The sequence below is a fragment of the Nothoprocta perdicaria genome, unplaced genomic scaffold, assembly GCF_003342845.1.
Source record: "Nothoprocta perdicaria isolate Ctin4 unplaced genomic scaffold, notPer1 scaffold_8, whole genome shotgun sequence".
Classification (NCBI taxonomy): Eukaryota; Metazoa; Chordata; class Aves; order Tinamiformes; family Tinamidae; genus Nothoprocta; species Nothoprocta perdicaria.
In genome coordinates, this window is record NW_020456087.1 from 8,727,124 (window position 1) to 8,741,649 (window position 14,526).

General features: G+C 54.1%; 1 protein-coding gene across 2 annotated transcripts; it reads right to left on the reverse strand.

Annotated features, from left to right (window-relative positions):
* Positions 1–61: 61 nt before the first annotated feature.
* ABCD4 (ATP binding cassette subfamily D member 4) lies at positions 62–14,057 on the reverse strand. 2 transcript variants are annotated; one of them, XM_026051759.1, is made up of 18 exons: positions 13,981–14,057; positions 13,731–13,853; positions 13,304–13,443; positions 10,207–10,323; positions 9,794–9,919; positions 8,912–8,962; positions 6,902–6,996; positions 5,825–5,946; positions 4,733–4,824; positions 4,454–4,543; positions 3,993–4,201; positions 3,626–3,717; positions 3,402–3,438; positions 2,492–2,541; positions 2,160–2,212; positions 1,644–1,720; positions 673–788; positions 62–510 (listed from the first exon to the last, which is right to left on the reverse strand). In XM_026051759.1, exons 3-18 carry the CDS (start codon positions 13,408–13,410, stop codon positions 415–417), a joined length of 1,530 nt encoding a protein of 509 aa, XP_025907544.1. In that variant the 5' UTR covers positions 13,411–13,443; positions 13,731–13,853; positions 13,981–14,057; the 3' UTR covers positions 62–414. The 2 variants fall into 2 exon arrangements, with proteins under 2 accessions (XP_025907544.1, XP_025907543.1); XM_026051758.1 differs by having other exon boundaries at positions 3,993–4,198; positions 13,731–13,858.
* Between the last annotated feature and the right edge of the window lie 469 nt (positions 14,058–14,526).

Consider the following 14,526-nt stretch of genomic DNA (forward strand, 5'->3'; position numbering starts at 1 on the left):
TACTGAACTCTGTTCTGCAGAGCTGCACATCAGAGAGGCCAATGTCATTCAGGGAATAAGAGCAGGCTGCATCCCAGCTGTGCACCTCTGCCACCTGGTCAAGCAGAGGCAGCTTTGCCCACTGCTTCTACCACCTCCAAGAGGGAGTGTTGTCTCTTTCTGCAGTCTCGTGCTCAGCCCCTTCTTCCCTGCCAAGCAGAGAAGAGGACAGGCATGGAGAAGGGTTGGGTAGACTTGTCTGCTCCTGGCAGAATCCCAGTGAGCTCAGACTTGGCCCTCAGCAAAATCCAGAAACAGTCTTGCACCAAACTGCGTCCTTGGGGACAGCTGTTGGCTCTGTAGTTCCAGCTCTGCTCCTGAGACCTCTTCCCAGAGTGGKTAGGTTCTGCAGCTGGTCATGCTAGAGCATGTTTTTCAGCATCCTTCTCCAGCTGGGAGTCGCTTCRTCTTCTCGCATCGTGTGAGCTCCCATCTTCCCTCCCCGTGAAGTTTCAAAATCCAGCTGTGGAACTGCAATCAGAAACACAAGAACTGAGAGGTGTCCCTATAAGGGCATGTCCACCCTTACTGAGGTTCTCCAGCCTCGCTCCCTCCTCTCTGCCCATCAGGGACCCTCACTGTCTGCCCTGTCTCACTACCAGCAGGGAGGCCTGTGCTGCCTCCCCATCTCACCTTTTCCAGGCTAGCTCTGTGTCCCACGCTGACCAGGGTCATGCCCAGCTGAATGCACACACGGTACAGGTCGTGCTCCACCTCTTCTGTCAGGGCACTGGTGGCTTCGTCTAGCACTGATAGAAAAGCTGTAAGCTCCACAAAGCCCATTCCCTCCATCCCGTAATCCCTTCTCCACCTCAGGAGAGCTGCAGCAAGAACACTGCACGTACCTCCTGCAGTTGTTGCTGGTGAGCTGGTCTTAAGTTAGGAGAAGCCTAAGGCCCTCTATTTATCTCTAACCCAGGTGCTCTTAGCTACSTGGGAAAGCTGGCCTTTTCCACAAGCCCTCAAATCCACGCACACCTTGCTGCTCACCTCATGCACCTCCCTMAGCGACTGCCTGCCCCTGCCTCATTCCCTCATTGGGAAAGCCAAGATGTGACCTTCCCAAGTCCTGCACCAGAAAGGATGAAGGCCGGAGCCTGTGGCTGAACTGCAGCCTGTTCACTCCTCTGGTTGGGACCTTGYGTACAGGAGCCAGGACGGCTTATGGCAGCTTCCTCAGTAAAGGGAAAATACTATAGATTAATTTCCAAGGACAGACTGTTTCCAGAACTCCACAAGGGTTCACAAACTCAGAAATGGCAGCTTACACTTTGCTCRCCAGGATGCACACATCTTTACACAGCAACTGATGAGCAAACTGAGGGGGTGCTGTTTCAGGCGTAATGAGACCTGGATAAGGAAAACTAATTACTAGTKGCATAAGAGTAGGCTGTTTTGAGCAGAGCCGCTTGGCTCACCTCCCTGCACACATACGTAATGAAATGCTTTCACCTCAAAATCCTGTGTGCTACTCTGCCTAAAATCATGACCAAGACGAAGCGTGCTTGTGGCAAAGATTAGGGAATTTGTGAGCTATCTTTGTATCTGTTTCCTTTGATGCCAAGGGCCTCGCAAGTCTCTCAAGCCTGTGGTCACTCACTTACCTGCATATCTGGGCTGGAGGTAGAAGAGCCGTGCAAACGACAACCTCTGCATCTCCCCCGGCGACAGGGCGTCATACCTGCAGTGGGGTTCACATGAAAACCTCCCTCCCTGCAGGGAGCTCCTTTGCTGAACAAGGTCCCCTACACAGTTGCTCACGGCTGCTGCTGCAGGAGACCACAGCAGGCAGCTGTCCCTGTGCATCCCATGCCCTGCTACAGCCTCCACACACATGGGAGCTCCAGGGCAGCTCCCCTCCAGGCTGGGCTCTAAGGTGCAGCCTGGGACTGGTGCTGCACCCCTGAGCAGTAAAAATGCTGCCCTGAGAGCAGTGGGGTGGGTCATGTTGGCATTGGGGATTGGGACATGAAACCTTTGTCCCTGCAACATGCCCATCACTTGCAAAGCACATCTGGGCACAGATAAAAGTCCCAAGTCCAGCAAAAATGGGCATCTGCTTAGGAATGTTCCCATTCAGAAGCATCACCCAAAGTCAAACTGACACTGAGCTCCCTTACCAGTTCCAGTCCACCTGCTGGTCCAGTCCTCCAGCCCTTGCCAGCAAATCAGACTGCAAAGAGGACAACAGAGACTCGTGAACATAGTCCCAGCTCTGGCAGCTCACAGCAGACACAAGCCTGGGCATAACCACCTCCCTGCTGCTACTCTGCCACTTGATATGAAGTAACTCTTACATTCTCTYTCCCCTGCTGTTCCCAAGGCCAGTCCTGTCCCAGCTGCAACCAGTTCCCTCACACGTGCAGCGCACCGTCATGCTCTGCTGCTTTGGCACCTCCTCCCTTCTTTGGCAGCATTAAGCAAAAACAGAACAATTCTACGAGGGACCTACCAGCCCTGCCAGCTCCAGGAACCGAACAATTCTCTCATCATCTGCAGACCCTAGGGGAGACAGAACATCAGCAGAGGCAACATGTGTTGGGACCACAGCAGCAAGGAACAGTCGTAGCAGGCGTCAGGAGCATCCTTGTTTACCCTGGAGGGTTTGGTGAACCCCTCCTGAGTCTGATGTAGCTGTTTTAGCCAGTCAATATGCAGGTCTTGAACTCTGCCCATAGAGCTCCCAGAGACTGACTTTCCTTAAATATGCTAACCATGTTTGTAAGCAGCATGACAAGGGGTTGGGCTCCACAGATGCATCTGAGACTTGGCTCAGTCCAGGATAGATGGGCAAAGCCAGAACACAGGGTTCCAGACTTCAACTGCCAAGGCCTTGCTCATAACTTCAAGAGGAACTTAAACCCRGAAACTGCAGCAGTTTCTGATCAGACGTATGATCTCTAGCTTGGGAAGAAGGCAGGGGAGAGAAGTGACCCACTTAGTCTGACCAGGAGAATATGCAAGGCTGTGGGACACCATCTGAAGAAAAGGGAACAGTGAAAGGTGAATGGAAGGTGAGAAAAAGGCAAGCAGGTCTTGCCAAAGGCAGGCTGTACCAGACAGACCTGCTGTAACCCAACAGCAAGTTCAGAAAGCAGCAGGGTGCCTCCACACATACCACCCTGTAGCACAKCATGCAGCGTACAGCCTCCCTGACATCATAGTATAAAAATGATACACTCTCCCTGAGAGCAAGGGAACACAGAGTTGATCTCAACCTACAAAAAAGTTCAATCTTCCAGGGAAAGGCTGAGAGCATCTGAAGTGGCTTAGCACTCTTGATAGGACATAGAAGAGAAACTGGGCTGGGGCACAGGACGATGAGAGTGCAGTGTTAGTTGTTTTGATGAATTTCCACCCACCTGAAACTGGATAGATCTCCTTCAGAGGATAGATCACCTGGTTAAGAGAACAGAAGAGYCACGTCAGAGGGAACTGGGCACGGGTCAGAGATACAGCAGCGGTGGCAAACTYGGGCACAAGGGAGGCAACAGGGACAGGGCTCCCGCTCTGGCCAGGCTCTCTTCAGCCCGGAGGCTGGCGGGGACCTGACGTGGGGGCCGGGGGAGCCCCCGGTGCCGCTCACCTGCTCGCGGAGGCTGCCGTCRGTGAAGAAGGGCCTCTGCGGCAGGAACACGACCCCGCGGGGGCCGAAGCAGGTCAGCATCTCCACGCGCCCTGCGCAACGACACRGTGGCTGCCGCGCCGGCCGGCGGCTCCCGCCGCCCCCTGCACGCGCCTGGCACATGGACACTTGGGAATTGGCCAGCAAACGCCAGCAGGGGCAGCCGTGCAGCGCAGCAAAGCAACACGTAATACAGAAAAGTGCTGGCTCAAATGCACCAGGGACCCATTTACCCTCACAAGCAGCTCTGGCCTTGCAACCCCACGCTGCCACCTCCCAAACCGGGTAAGGGCAGCCCTGAGCAATGAAGGGGACCCACAGTCCTTACCCTGCGTGCTCTCCCAGAGTCCCCCGAGGACCCTCAGGAGAGATGTCTTCCCCGTGCCAGTGTTCCCCACAATCATCACGCTGTTCCCTTGTGAGATCCTGAGGCTCAGGTCCTTGATGAGCAGCTTGCCCGAGGATGGCACCGAGAGCGTCACTCGCTCCAGAAGGAAAGCTGTGTCCCCTGGCACTGGGTCCTCCCCAGCACGGCTGCTGGGCCACCACCAAGACAGAGGAGGAGAAATCTGGGGGTAAGTGAGGATGCTGAAGCTGGCAAAGATCAGGTGCTTCCTTGCGCCCCTGTGACAGCAGCCCTGTCCCACACTCCCCAGGTCATGATAAGCACAGTACTGCCTGCTCCACCAAACAACACGTAACAGGCTGTGACAGCAAGSGCCACCTCCATCCAGACCCACACTGTGACATGCAGCTGCAGGCCAGCCAGCTGCCCAAGGGGACACTCACCTGTCCAGGTCCCAGCTGTCTTTGGCTTCAGAGTAGTTAGTGGTTTTTTTCCTACCAAGGCTCAGTAAGGTTTCCTGTAGCTCCCCAATCCTGGACAAACAAGAGGTTGCCTGAGTGCCCAGGACAACTCCCACAGGCCTCCCTCCTCACAGCACTCGTTACTGTCAATGCATGCTTAGAAACATCTGTGTTTTTTAAAATATTTAGCACATTTTTAGCACAAATCTGGCCCAGGAGATCTATGCCACGCAGCACAGAGCTGCCTGCAGACGAGCTCACCTGTGAGTGTAGCCAGCGACATCAGTGATGGTGGTAGAGAGGTCTATGAGCTGGCTGAAGCAGCCAATGAGGTAGATGGAGACGAAGGCGTTCTGAGGGAAGGCACACATGGAGCAGGGGTCAGCGCAGAGCGGGGACACCGTCCCCTCCTCCGCACTGCAAGGAGGCCAGACACCCGGCCAGCTTGGCAGTCCCACCAGGAGGGATGCAGAAGTCACGCGTGGCAGTGGGAGCAAACGGCCATATTCAGAAGACTGAGCAGAGCTTCCCTGCTCCTGGTGGCAGGGACACATCTCCCACCCATCCAGCCCGGGGTGCTGTTTCCTGAGTGCCTGCACATCTTGCTGCCCACGCCAGGACTGGCCTGACCAGAGCTGGGCCGAGAGCTCCCCTGGTGCCAGTGCCTGACAGATCCACCCCACCAGCTCTGTCCTGCAGTGCTGGTGCCGGGCAGATCCATCCCACCAGCTGTGCCCGGGAGCTGTGCACGGCTCAGGACAGGCTGTCTYGGCCTGCACTGCCTGCCAAGCTGTTTTTAGCTCGGCATTCTTCCCTGTTTGGAATAGCTGGGAACACGTCAGGCTGGGAAGGCTCCTGTCCTGTAGTCTGGCAGGCAAAYGGGAGCCCGGCCTTGCAGGCAGCCAGGCTGCCCTCGAGCTGCAGCCACGGGGGAGCCAGGGCCACAGCACTGCATGGTCCCTGTCCTCCCCACATGACACCGAGAGCCAGAGCTTTGGGGCTTGCCACTTTTACACAGCAGAGATGTGAATAGGGAACCCTCCCTCAGGTGAGTYCTTGACACCTCTCACCCCCAGGTTAATCATACACTAGCTTTTCCCAGGCTCCCGTTTCCACACCACCACGGGCAAGGGCAGGCCACCCATTGCCACTCAAGGCAAGTCAGCCAGCCCCACTGCCACGAGCCCAACACGAAACCTCCATCCTCAGCACCCTCCACAACAGGCTCTGCCTGCACCAACACACAGTTGTGGCTGGCTCAGGTCTAGCACTTTGTGCTTATTTGGGTAATGACCACAACCCAAAGAACACACTACTTCCCCAGACCAATCTGGGAGATCATCCTTAACTCACCTTGCTGACCAGGGAGCTGAGCTCTGTTGGGCTGAGGTCACCGTACACCCCAGAAAAGATGGGGATGGCTATGACCACGTAACTCAGGATGCTGCCCAGGTAGTCAAAGGTGTTGATCCCAACTGGGCAGAAGCACATGGAGAGGGGACAGTGAGATGGAGGGGGAAGCTCCGTCCCAGCCAGGCTCAAATGCAGCTCATGAGCCCAGTGAGAGGAAGACCTATGTCCTGCTTCAGCCATGCAAACGTTCCCATGCAGAGGAACCCATTTCACCAGCGAGCACAAGCACTAGGCTGCAAACCCACTGCCAAGCAAAGAGTTCTGTGGGGAAGCCACCAGAGTAGGGAAACATCACCCAGACACCCAGCTTGGGAACCACGACGGGATAAGGGCCACTTCGCCTACTCGTTTCTGCTCTTTGGGGCCAGCTGACCCCAGGAAGCAGGGGTAAAGTCGCTGACTGAGCAGGGAGGCAGAAAGAAAACTCTGGTGACAAAGTCTGCCTTGGAACACAGGAGAGCCCCTGGCTCCCACAGACACCTGCCTGCAGGGCTCTGCCCCTTTTACAGTGCTCAGAAGCTCACCGTGATAGTGAGAGAAGGAAGAGTTGTCCTGACACCTATGATTTAACTCTCAAACCTGGACACAGTGACTATAGAAAAAAAAAAAAAATCCAGGTAGCAACTATGCTCAAGGGACAGGCTCTACAGAACATCTCTGCAGAGCTCCCAACCACATAACCTGAACCTTCTCTCTCCCTAGAGCCCATACACTTTCCTCTCTTCCTGACCACTGAACACCTTCTCCACACAGGGTACAGATTCCTGCATATTCCTCTTTCTGAGCTTGATTTCTCTGACTTAGCTAGTTCCTCCACAGCTTTGCTCTCTGCCAGACTGTTTTTCACCACAGGATTCCCATCTGAGAGGGAAGGAGGCACCTTCCATTCACCCTCAGGGCTGTAATGCAGGAGCAAGCCCTGGGCAAAGAGGTGGGACAGGATGATCCAGCACTGCCCCTCCAGCCAGGTTCCCAGCCAGCGAGCCCCACTTCACCCCACAGCTCCCCCCCACTCACTGTACAGCCAGAGCTCCTTCCCTATGAGCTCCCTCTGGGTCTGCAGCAGGCTCTGCAGCCTGCGCTCCGTGCGCACGTGCTCCACTCTCCCGGCCCTGCAAAATGAGATTGCAACAGGTCACAGACGCCCCAGCACCAGGGCTGGCTCCAGTGCCAGCAGTTGTGTCCCCCAGGGCTGTTCTGTCCCCCCTCAACAGGACTCAGCTCTCAGGCACCTCCTCAGAGAGGCAGGGCAGCCCCTCCTGTTCATTCACAAGGGCTGGGCTGCCCTCAGGTGGCAACGCAGAGGCAGAGCTCAGTGCAGTTCCCACTGCAGCTACTGCCAGTGCCAGCCCGCCACAGCACCCAGCACCCTCACACTGTGGTTAATACAGCTGGGAAATCCCTAGGGCCTGAGGRGACAAAAATCGGGACTCACAAACACACATACGAAGATTGGTAACGGCTCTCAATTCTTTGAAAAAATAGATCTACTGMGAATTCATCTCTCGGCTAAGTGGTGAGCAAACGTTCAAAGAGGGACAAAGCCTCCAACAGCAGGAGCTACAGGCAGGGCAGCAGGATCGGGGCTTTGGGCAAAGCACAAAACCAGTATCTAATAGTAATAATAATAATAGTAATAATAATAATAACCAGTAGCTGCTCTCCCTTGCAGATGCAGAGAGGCTGTTCACTGCTGTCATCTTCTCCCCACAGTCACTCTACTTCTAAAGCACGGTTGCCAAAGGTTAAGAAACGAAAGGATGGAAAGGACAACCATGCCCAGGCATTTCCTTTCCTTTCAGTTCTTCCTTTACCAAAACAATCTACGGTTAGACAAGTACAAGAGGACAAGTTTCACAATCAGAGCTAGAGGAAAGGCAGGTAGTTAAAACCAGCCGCACCCCTTCATCATGTGCTCCTTCTTTCACAGAATTCCAGGAACACAACCCTTATAAAAGGTTCCTTTACTTTTAATTGTGATACATACAGAGAAAAAATACCTGATTTTGTGCATTTTAATTAAATTTTGATTTCTCACCAAAACTAAAACTAAACTGAACTATATAAAACTAAAGCAAGAAATCCCATCTTCTAGTACAATAATTCTCTGTTTCCTACTTAGTAACAGAGTAAGAAGCTTTGAAAGTGAGAAGCAAAAGTACTACAGCCTAAATAAGTGCAAGTAATTAAGGTATCTTGATTGACAAAAATCAGCACGGAACAGTATGAATCAACTAACCTATAAAGAAAGACCTAACACTTGCTGATGCAAATCAAGATTGATTTCAATTACTGAGATCAAGGTTTCCTGCTTGCCAGTTTAAATCTTTATAAAGTTTGTATCAAACCACCTTGGGGACAACACTACAACACTTGAAGTGCTCAATCATGACATCATTAATGAGCCAAACATAGACCACAGCCAGGAAAAGCCAGAGATATGGCAGCCAGTTCTATTTCAAATTCCTGGAAGGAGTGTGATTCCACAACACACCTGCCAACTGCAGATGCCTGGAGAGAGAGAGAGAGAGAGAGAGGCAAAGACTCTGACCTCCAGCGCACCCAACACAACTCACAGTAAAACTGTGGCCCTTTTGCTGGATTCTAGCCTTTTCTGTGCAATACCACAAAGCCTTCAAGCAAACTCGGACTTCAGGGCATTGCTAAGCAGCAAGCTGCTCTGGACAGCATGCTCAGCTCTCAAAACCTGAGGATCAGCCAGATATAAACAGCACAGTATGAATTCATGCCCTCTGGGGATGGCTGGGAGACAGAAAAGGCTCGTTGCCTCCAGCCACTGCAAAGTTACTCCTGCAGATAATGCACAGAATGCAAAGGGATGCGGTGACAGGGAAGAGCCTATGTGACCCTGCAGAGACCTGGTGGCTGCAGCAGGATGCAGGGAACAGGAAAGACCAAAAGGACTCTGAGTGTCTTGGAATAAATACATGACTACAGTGAGGAGGGTGCTCCRAGCTGGCAGGATCCCCAAGAGCACCCATGGAAACAAACGTGCCCACCCCTTACCTGTAGAAAGCAGCAGGTTCTGCATTGACACGAATCTGCATGTGCTTGAACCTGGACAACACACACAATAACAAAACAAAAGAAATAATACTTAAAAAAAAAAAAAAAAACAAGTCGAAAGGACCACAGACAACTGCACAGTGAATTATGTAGGCAATATCCCTGCTAAAGGACACTCATCCTGCATCAGTGAGGGCACTGATCTCATGYAGCTCTTGACAAAAACGCTCAAGAGGCTCAAGAAGTGCTGAACAAGGCTTAGCACCGCAGGACATTATTCTGGCCCTCATTGAACAGCATGCTTGTCTGAGCATGACATCCCTTAGACAAACCTTCCCTTTGGGAAGCTCAGTCCGCCTCCCTGTGCTATCCCAGGAAGCTCTGGGCGATGGGGAAGTCTGGATAATCCCTGTCACACACTCATCCAACCCTGAAGGGAAAGGSGGGGGAGTTGGCTGAACACATGGAGAGATTGGGCCATTCTAGATACTCACATTCATGAAATAATGAGCCAGAAACCTGCCTAGTTTCTTGTGAGTGTTTCTGTCAGTGAACTTGCTTCAACACCCAGGGATGCTCCATGTGCAACTTTTCTCCAGCACAYCCAGTGCATCAGTAGGGGCAATAGCAGCAGGAGTGAGCAGGCAAGGAGCAGCAATGGAGACCAGGGAACTGACCCAAGGGCACTGCCTGACACAACACAGGGCAGTGACAGGGGCTTGGGACACTGAGCAACACTGAGCAGACGGGTRTCTTTGAGCTGGCAGAGAACTGACGCAGCACGAGGACTAAAAAGGTCACAGAGAAGTAGATGCACACGGAGCACTGAACAGGGAAGAGAGTGGAGCTCTCACAGGAGAGGGTCCCTCTGCTGCAACTCACCTGAAATCCCCTTCCAGCTTTTCCTGCTGCACGAGTTTTGACACGATAGGGCTCATCAGCACTTTGTTAACGACTGTCCCAATGACAAAATACCCAAAGATGCTCACTGGGCCCAGCCAGCCTGTGCTGCAGGGGAAGAGAAAGAAAGGTCAGCTAACAACCCAGGCAAAGGGCATTCCAGCATCCTTGGGCCTCGAAGCCAGAGCCCTCAGCAGGCACCTTGCATTCCCCTCACAGGGGCTGCAGAATCAGCACTGCACATCCCAGCACCCCTGGGCAAGAGGTCCTCGGGATGCAGCCAGAGATCCCTCTCCACACGCACAAGGACTCGCCCGGGGAAGCACAAAGGGTGCGTGTGCTCCAAAGGGAGCACAGGCCAGCGGCACAGAGGCAGAGCACGAGCAGGTTCCTACCTGTGGAAGCATTGGTACGTGTAGTAGGCGAGCGCGAAGGGCGAGATGACGAGCTTGCTTGCCATGGAGCTGAGCTGCCGGCAGAACCGCTCCACGTCCTGGCTGATGCGCTGGTCTCTGTTCAACACAAAGAGCCAMTGACACCGTTAGAGCTGAGTAGCAAGGACTGGCGAGTGCAGGATGCTGTCGCTCCCCAGGAGGGCATAGGACAAGCTACAGGACACTGCCCACACTTAGGACAGAGTGAAGACAAACAAGCCTGCACGGAAGGGACCCACACGCATGATGCCACGGTCCCCAACAGAAGCAGTTCCCATGGCCCTGCAGGACTCAGGAGCTCTCTGACACAGGCAGAATGGTTCCTTCTGCTACCCCCACCTAGTCCTTGTTTTAATCCTTTGTTCCACTCTCAAGATTCCTGTCTTGCCATGTGCTAAAGGTCTCGCCATCCTTGTCTCTTACTCCTCTCCTACGCACATCCCATATTACCACACACACTGACTGCTGGTGTTGCATCCCAGGTACCAGAGTCAACAGTTAAATATTTGAAAACTCCTCCATCAAAGCCACCCTGCTAGTGAGTAGCTGGCCTCTCTGCTTGCAAAGGACACCCCTTGGTCCCTTGGCTGCAAGAAAAGTGCTTTCCCCACACACCCACCCCATAGGAGCAGGTGGCAGGGCACCAAGGGAGCACAGGGGTGACGGGCCCTTGGAGTCCAACCTTTCCCACTCTGCTTAGCAAGAGATGAGCTTGGGRTAACTAGGAAGGTTTGTAGCGAGTTCAGTCCCTCTGTGCCTCATCTGTTCAGAGAACATGAGTAAGAACTTTGGCCTCTGATGCTCTAAGCACAGGCAAAAAACATCTCAACAAGTCCAGCAAAGGGGAGAGCTACCTCCTTTTGGGGTCATCCACCACTCTATTGACCTTATGGTCACCGTTTTTGCTTTTATAGGACTGTTTGTCACTGTTCCCCTCAAGTTATAAATTAACTCAGACTATAGATTCACCGCAGGGATATTGCATTATGCAAGGATAATATATAAACATGATCTCAGATGCCCTGATAGGAGCCACAAGAGTCAGCACGTCACTCCACAGCCACTCCTCTTTTCCTCCGAAATAAAAACAAGGATGACACAGTGCTTCCCACAGGCACGGCTTGCACTGCCAAACAGGAAGTCACTTCTCTGCTCTTAGTTCACATTCTAACTGTCTGTGCAGGGGAAAATTCTCATCAAGAAATCCCAAGATAAGATTTTTTGCAAATGCAGCAGAAAGACACTGAACAATGTGGCTGAATGTTTGAGCAGAAGGAAGGTGCAATGAAAGACACTCTGCAGCTATCCCACAGATTGTTTGAGCTCTAAGGTCAGGAGAGCTGCCTCTGTTGCTGCAAAGCACATACACCCAGTTATCTCATACTTTTAACGACATAATCTGAATACATTCCTGGGTTAAAAATAAACCTGAGCAGCATCGTGACATGGTGCTGGACCTCTGTCCTCACCTTCCCCCAGCCCAGGGAAAAGATGCCTGTGCAGCAGCTTCTGGCCTCGGCCAATGTTCACCAACATGTCCTGGTGATAGTCCAGCTTCTAGCCTGTCCTCTGCAACTCTGTCCTACTGCAAAACACATCTCTGCTCAGCGAGGTTGGGGGCAACTCTGATGGTTGCTGGAAGTGCACTGGCATCAGTGAGGCTGTAGTTCTCATTTGGCAGGAGCGCACAGGCTGAGCTGAGCCCTCTCCTCGCCTGCTGTTTGCCCCACACCCTTTTGCTTGTTCTTAGCCTGGCCCTATCTTAGCACTGGCAGAGTGTAAACAGCCAGGGAATGTATCTGTCTGGAAAATGATATAGACACATATGGGAAAAAAAGCAATAAAAAAAAGGTGTGGCAGTGTGACATACCCTGCTCCAGCTCACTGCCAGCCATCAACCACCCAGGGGCATCACGCAGGGACAGGCACCAAGAGCAGTGGGAAGCAGCAGCCCAGGGGCTATTTCAGTTTCTCGAAGTCACCACTACTGGCAACAGTCAGGAGTCTCCCACCCCTGGAAGATGGCACCAACACATGGAGAGGGACTTTTTCCCTGGCTTYTGGTTTTTCATTGAGTATTTAATAGCAACTTTTTTAGCTCTGGGAAAGCGACTACAGAACTRGAGGAAAAAAAATCCCAATTTCTACCTCTCACACTCTATCTAATGGAAGATCTTTAACTCTTCAGACTTGATAACTATGACTGCAGTGTTCTGTGCATAACAACAGGCAAGAGGCCAGGGTCAGCATGYTGTTGCAAGGAAGGAGGGAGGTGTTCAGCTCTTGCAACACAGCCCGGGCAGATGAGCAGCCCTGCAGTAACTGGGACAGTGTAAAAAGCAGCACATCCCCTTGCTGCAGCGGTGCAAGGGGCCACTGCACTAGGATGGGAGGGAGCTCTCAGTGTGGGCTTGAATAAGCAAGTAGGGACTGAATGCTGCTCCTCATTCTCTCAATTTTCTAGTTACTCTGACCTTTCCTCCCTGGAAAGAGGAGAGAGGAAATGCAGTTCTTGTCCAACACAAAACAAAGCACTTCCTAGATGTGGCTCCCAACTTCCTCCAGTTACTAAAAATGCTAAAAAAAAAACCTAACTAAACAAATCTGTGTTCAGCTGGAGATCCTGCTGGTGGAAGTTCAGACTGAACAACTCGGGCCCCTGAGCACACTGGCTGCATGAAGGCAGAGAAAGGCAGCACTTTGACTGCAGACAGGCCCTTTGCACAGTCACATGCAGAGCGATGACAGCTGATTCTGCAGACAGTGCATTTTGTACCACCTGCAAGACCCCTGTCCTGCTGAGACTCCCTTTTCCTTGCAACAAAACCATCGGCACCTACTGTCTCCTGAAACCATGATGACCATCAGCCACGGGTGTTCCCTGTACAGACTTGCCACGTACCACCTACACCCAGGGTGGACAGGGGTATTTGTGCCTAGACGCAAAAAGCTTCTAGGGCTCACGTCCCTACCCAGAGACACAGAGCAGTCAAGCAAAGGCGARGAGCAGCTCGGGAGAAGCCAAGAAAGAGGCTGGAAGCAGCCGCGGGCAGCCTACGGGTTATCGATGTCCTCGCGCAGCACGTGCAGGCTGTAGTAGACCTGGCCCTGGAAGTAGCAGCTGTGCAGGTATTCGGTGAGGGACTTCCTCCAGCTCACGTACATCTGGTTGCAGATAAACTGGTCGAAGCTTTTCAGCTGGAACGCGGACAAAGAGACAGATAGRTGGGAATGAGCGTGGAAAGCAGGCACTTCACAAAATGGTAAAATCATTATCATGCTCATCATTGCTCAGGTGACCACCGCACATGCAGCTACCAAAGGAAGCAGGAACAGACCATCTCGGGAAGCAGGAACAGCCCTTCAGCACAGGGCTCCTAGCGGGACCCGCTGGCAGTTTTCCCCTCCGACCGGAGCACCTCCCTGTTTCAGAGGGACCCCCGGGCCTCCCCTCCGAAAGCGGGGCAGCCGCTGGCCCGTTGTACCGTGGAGTTGAGCACGATGAGCGTGACAGCCAGGGCGGTGAGCGCCTTGAACCCGGAGAAGTCCTTGCTCCCCAGGACCTCGTAGTACTGGCTGGGGATCACTCCGACCTGGTAGATGACGAGCTGCTCTGCAGGAACCAAGCAAACACCGCGCGAGGATGAGGGGACCCCGGGGGGACCCCGGGGGGACCGCGGGGACACGGGGCGCTCATCCCGCCGGGGGGGTGCGGGCTGCGGCGCCCCCGCTCACCCAGCAGGGCCACGAGGAGCAGGGTGAGGAACATGAGCGCGCTGGGCGAGGGCCACCGCGGGAACAGCACGGCCTGGATGCGCAGGAAACGCCGCAGGAAGAGCAGGTCCAGCTGCGGCCGAGGCCTGTGCGGGGAGGGCGACGATGGCGGGCGCGGAACGGGACTGGGCGAGCGCCCCGCTCCGCTGCGCCGCCGAGCCCGGCGTGCGGGACCTGCCGGGCGCCCCGCACCGCTCCCGGCACCGCGGCGCCGTCGCCAGAACCACCCCCGCCCGGGCGGTGACCACCGGCCCTACCGCCCCCGGCCCCGCTCACCGGACACCCCCCGCCATGAGCGCGGCGCCGCCGCCCGCCATGAGCGCGGCCGCCCCAGCGCTGCGGCCGCCACGCCCTGCGGCCGCCATTCATGAATATTCATCACCTCTCCTGCATATTCATGAGAGCCGCGGCGGCGCCGCCGCGGGCCGGGGCGCAATGGGCTGAGCTCCGACCGCGGGCGTCCCGCCGGGCGGCTAGGGCGGCGCCGGGCGCCATTGGGGCGGGCCC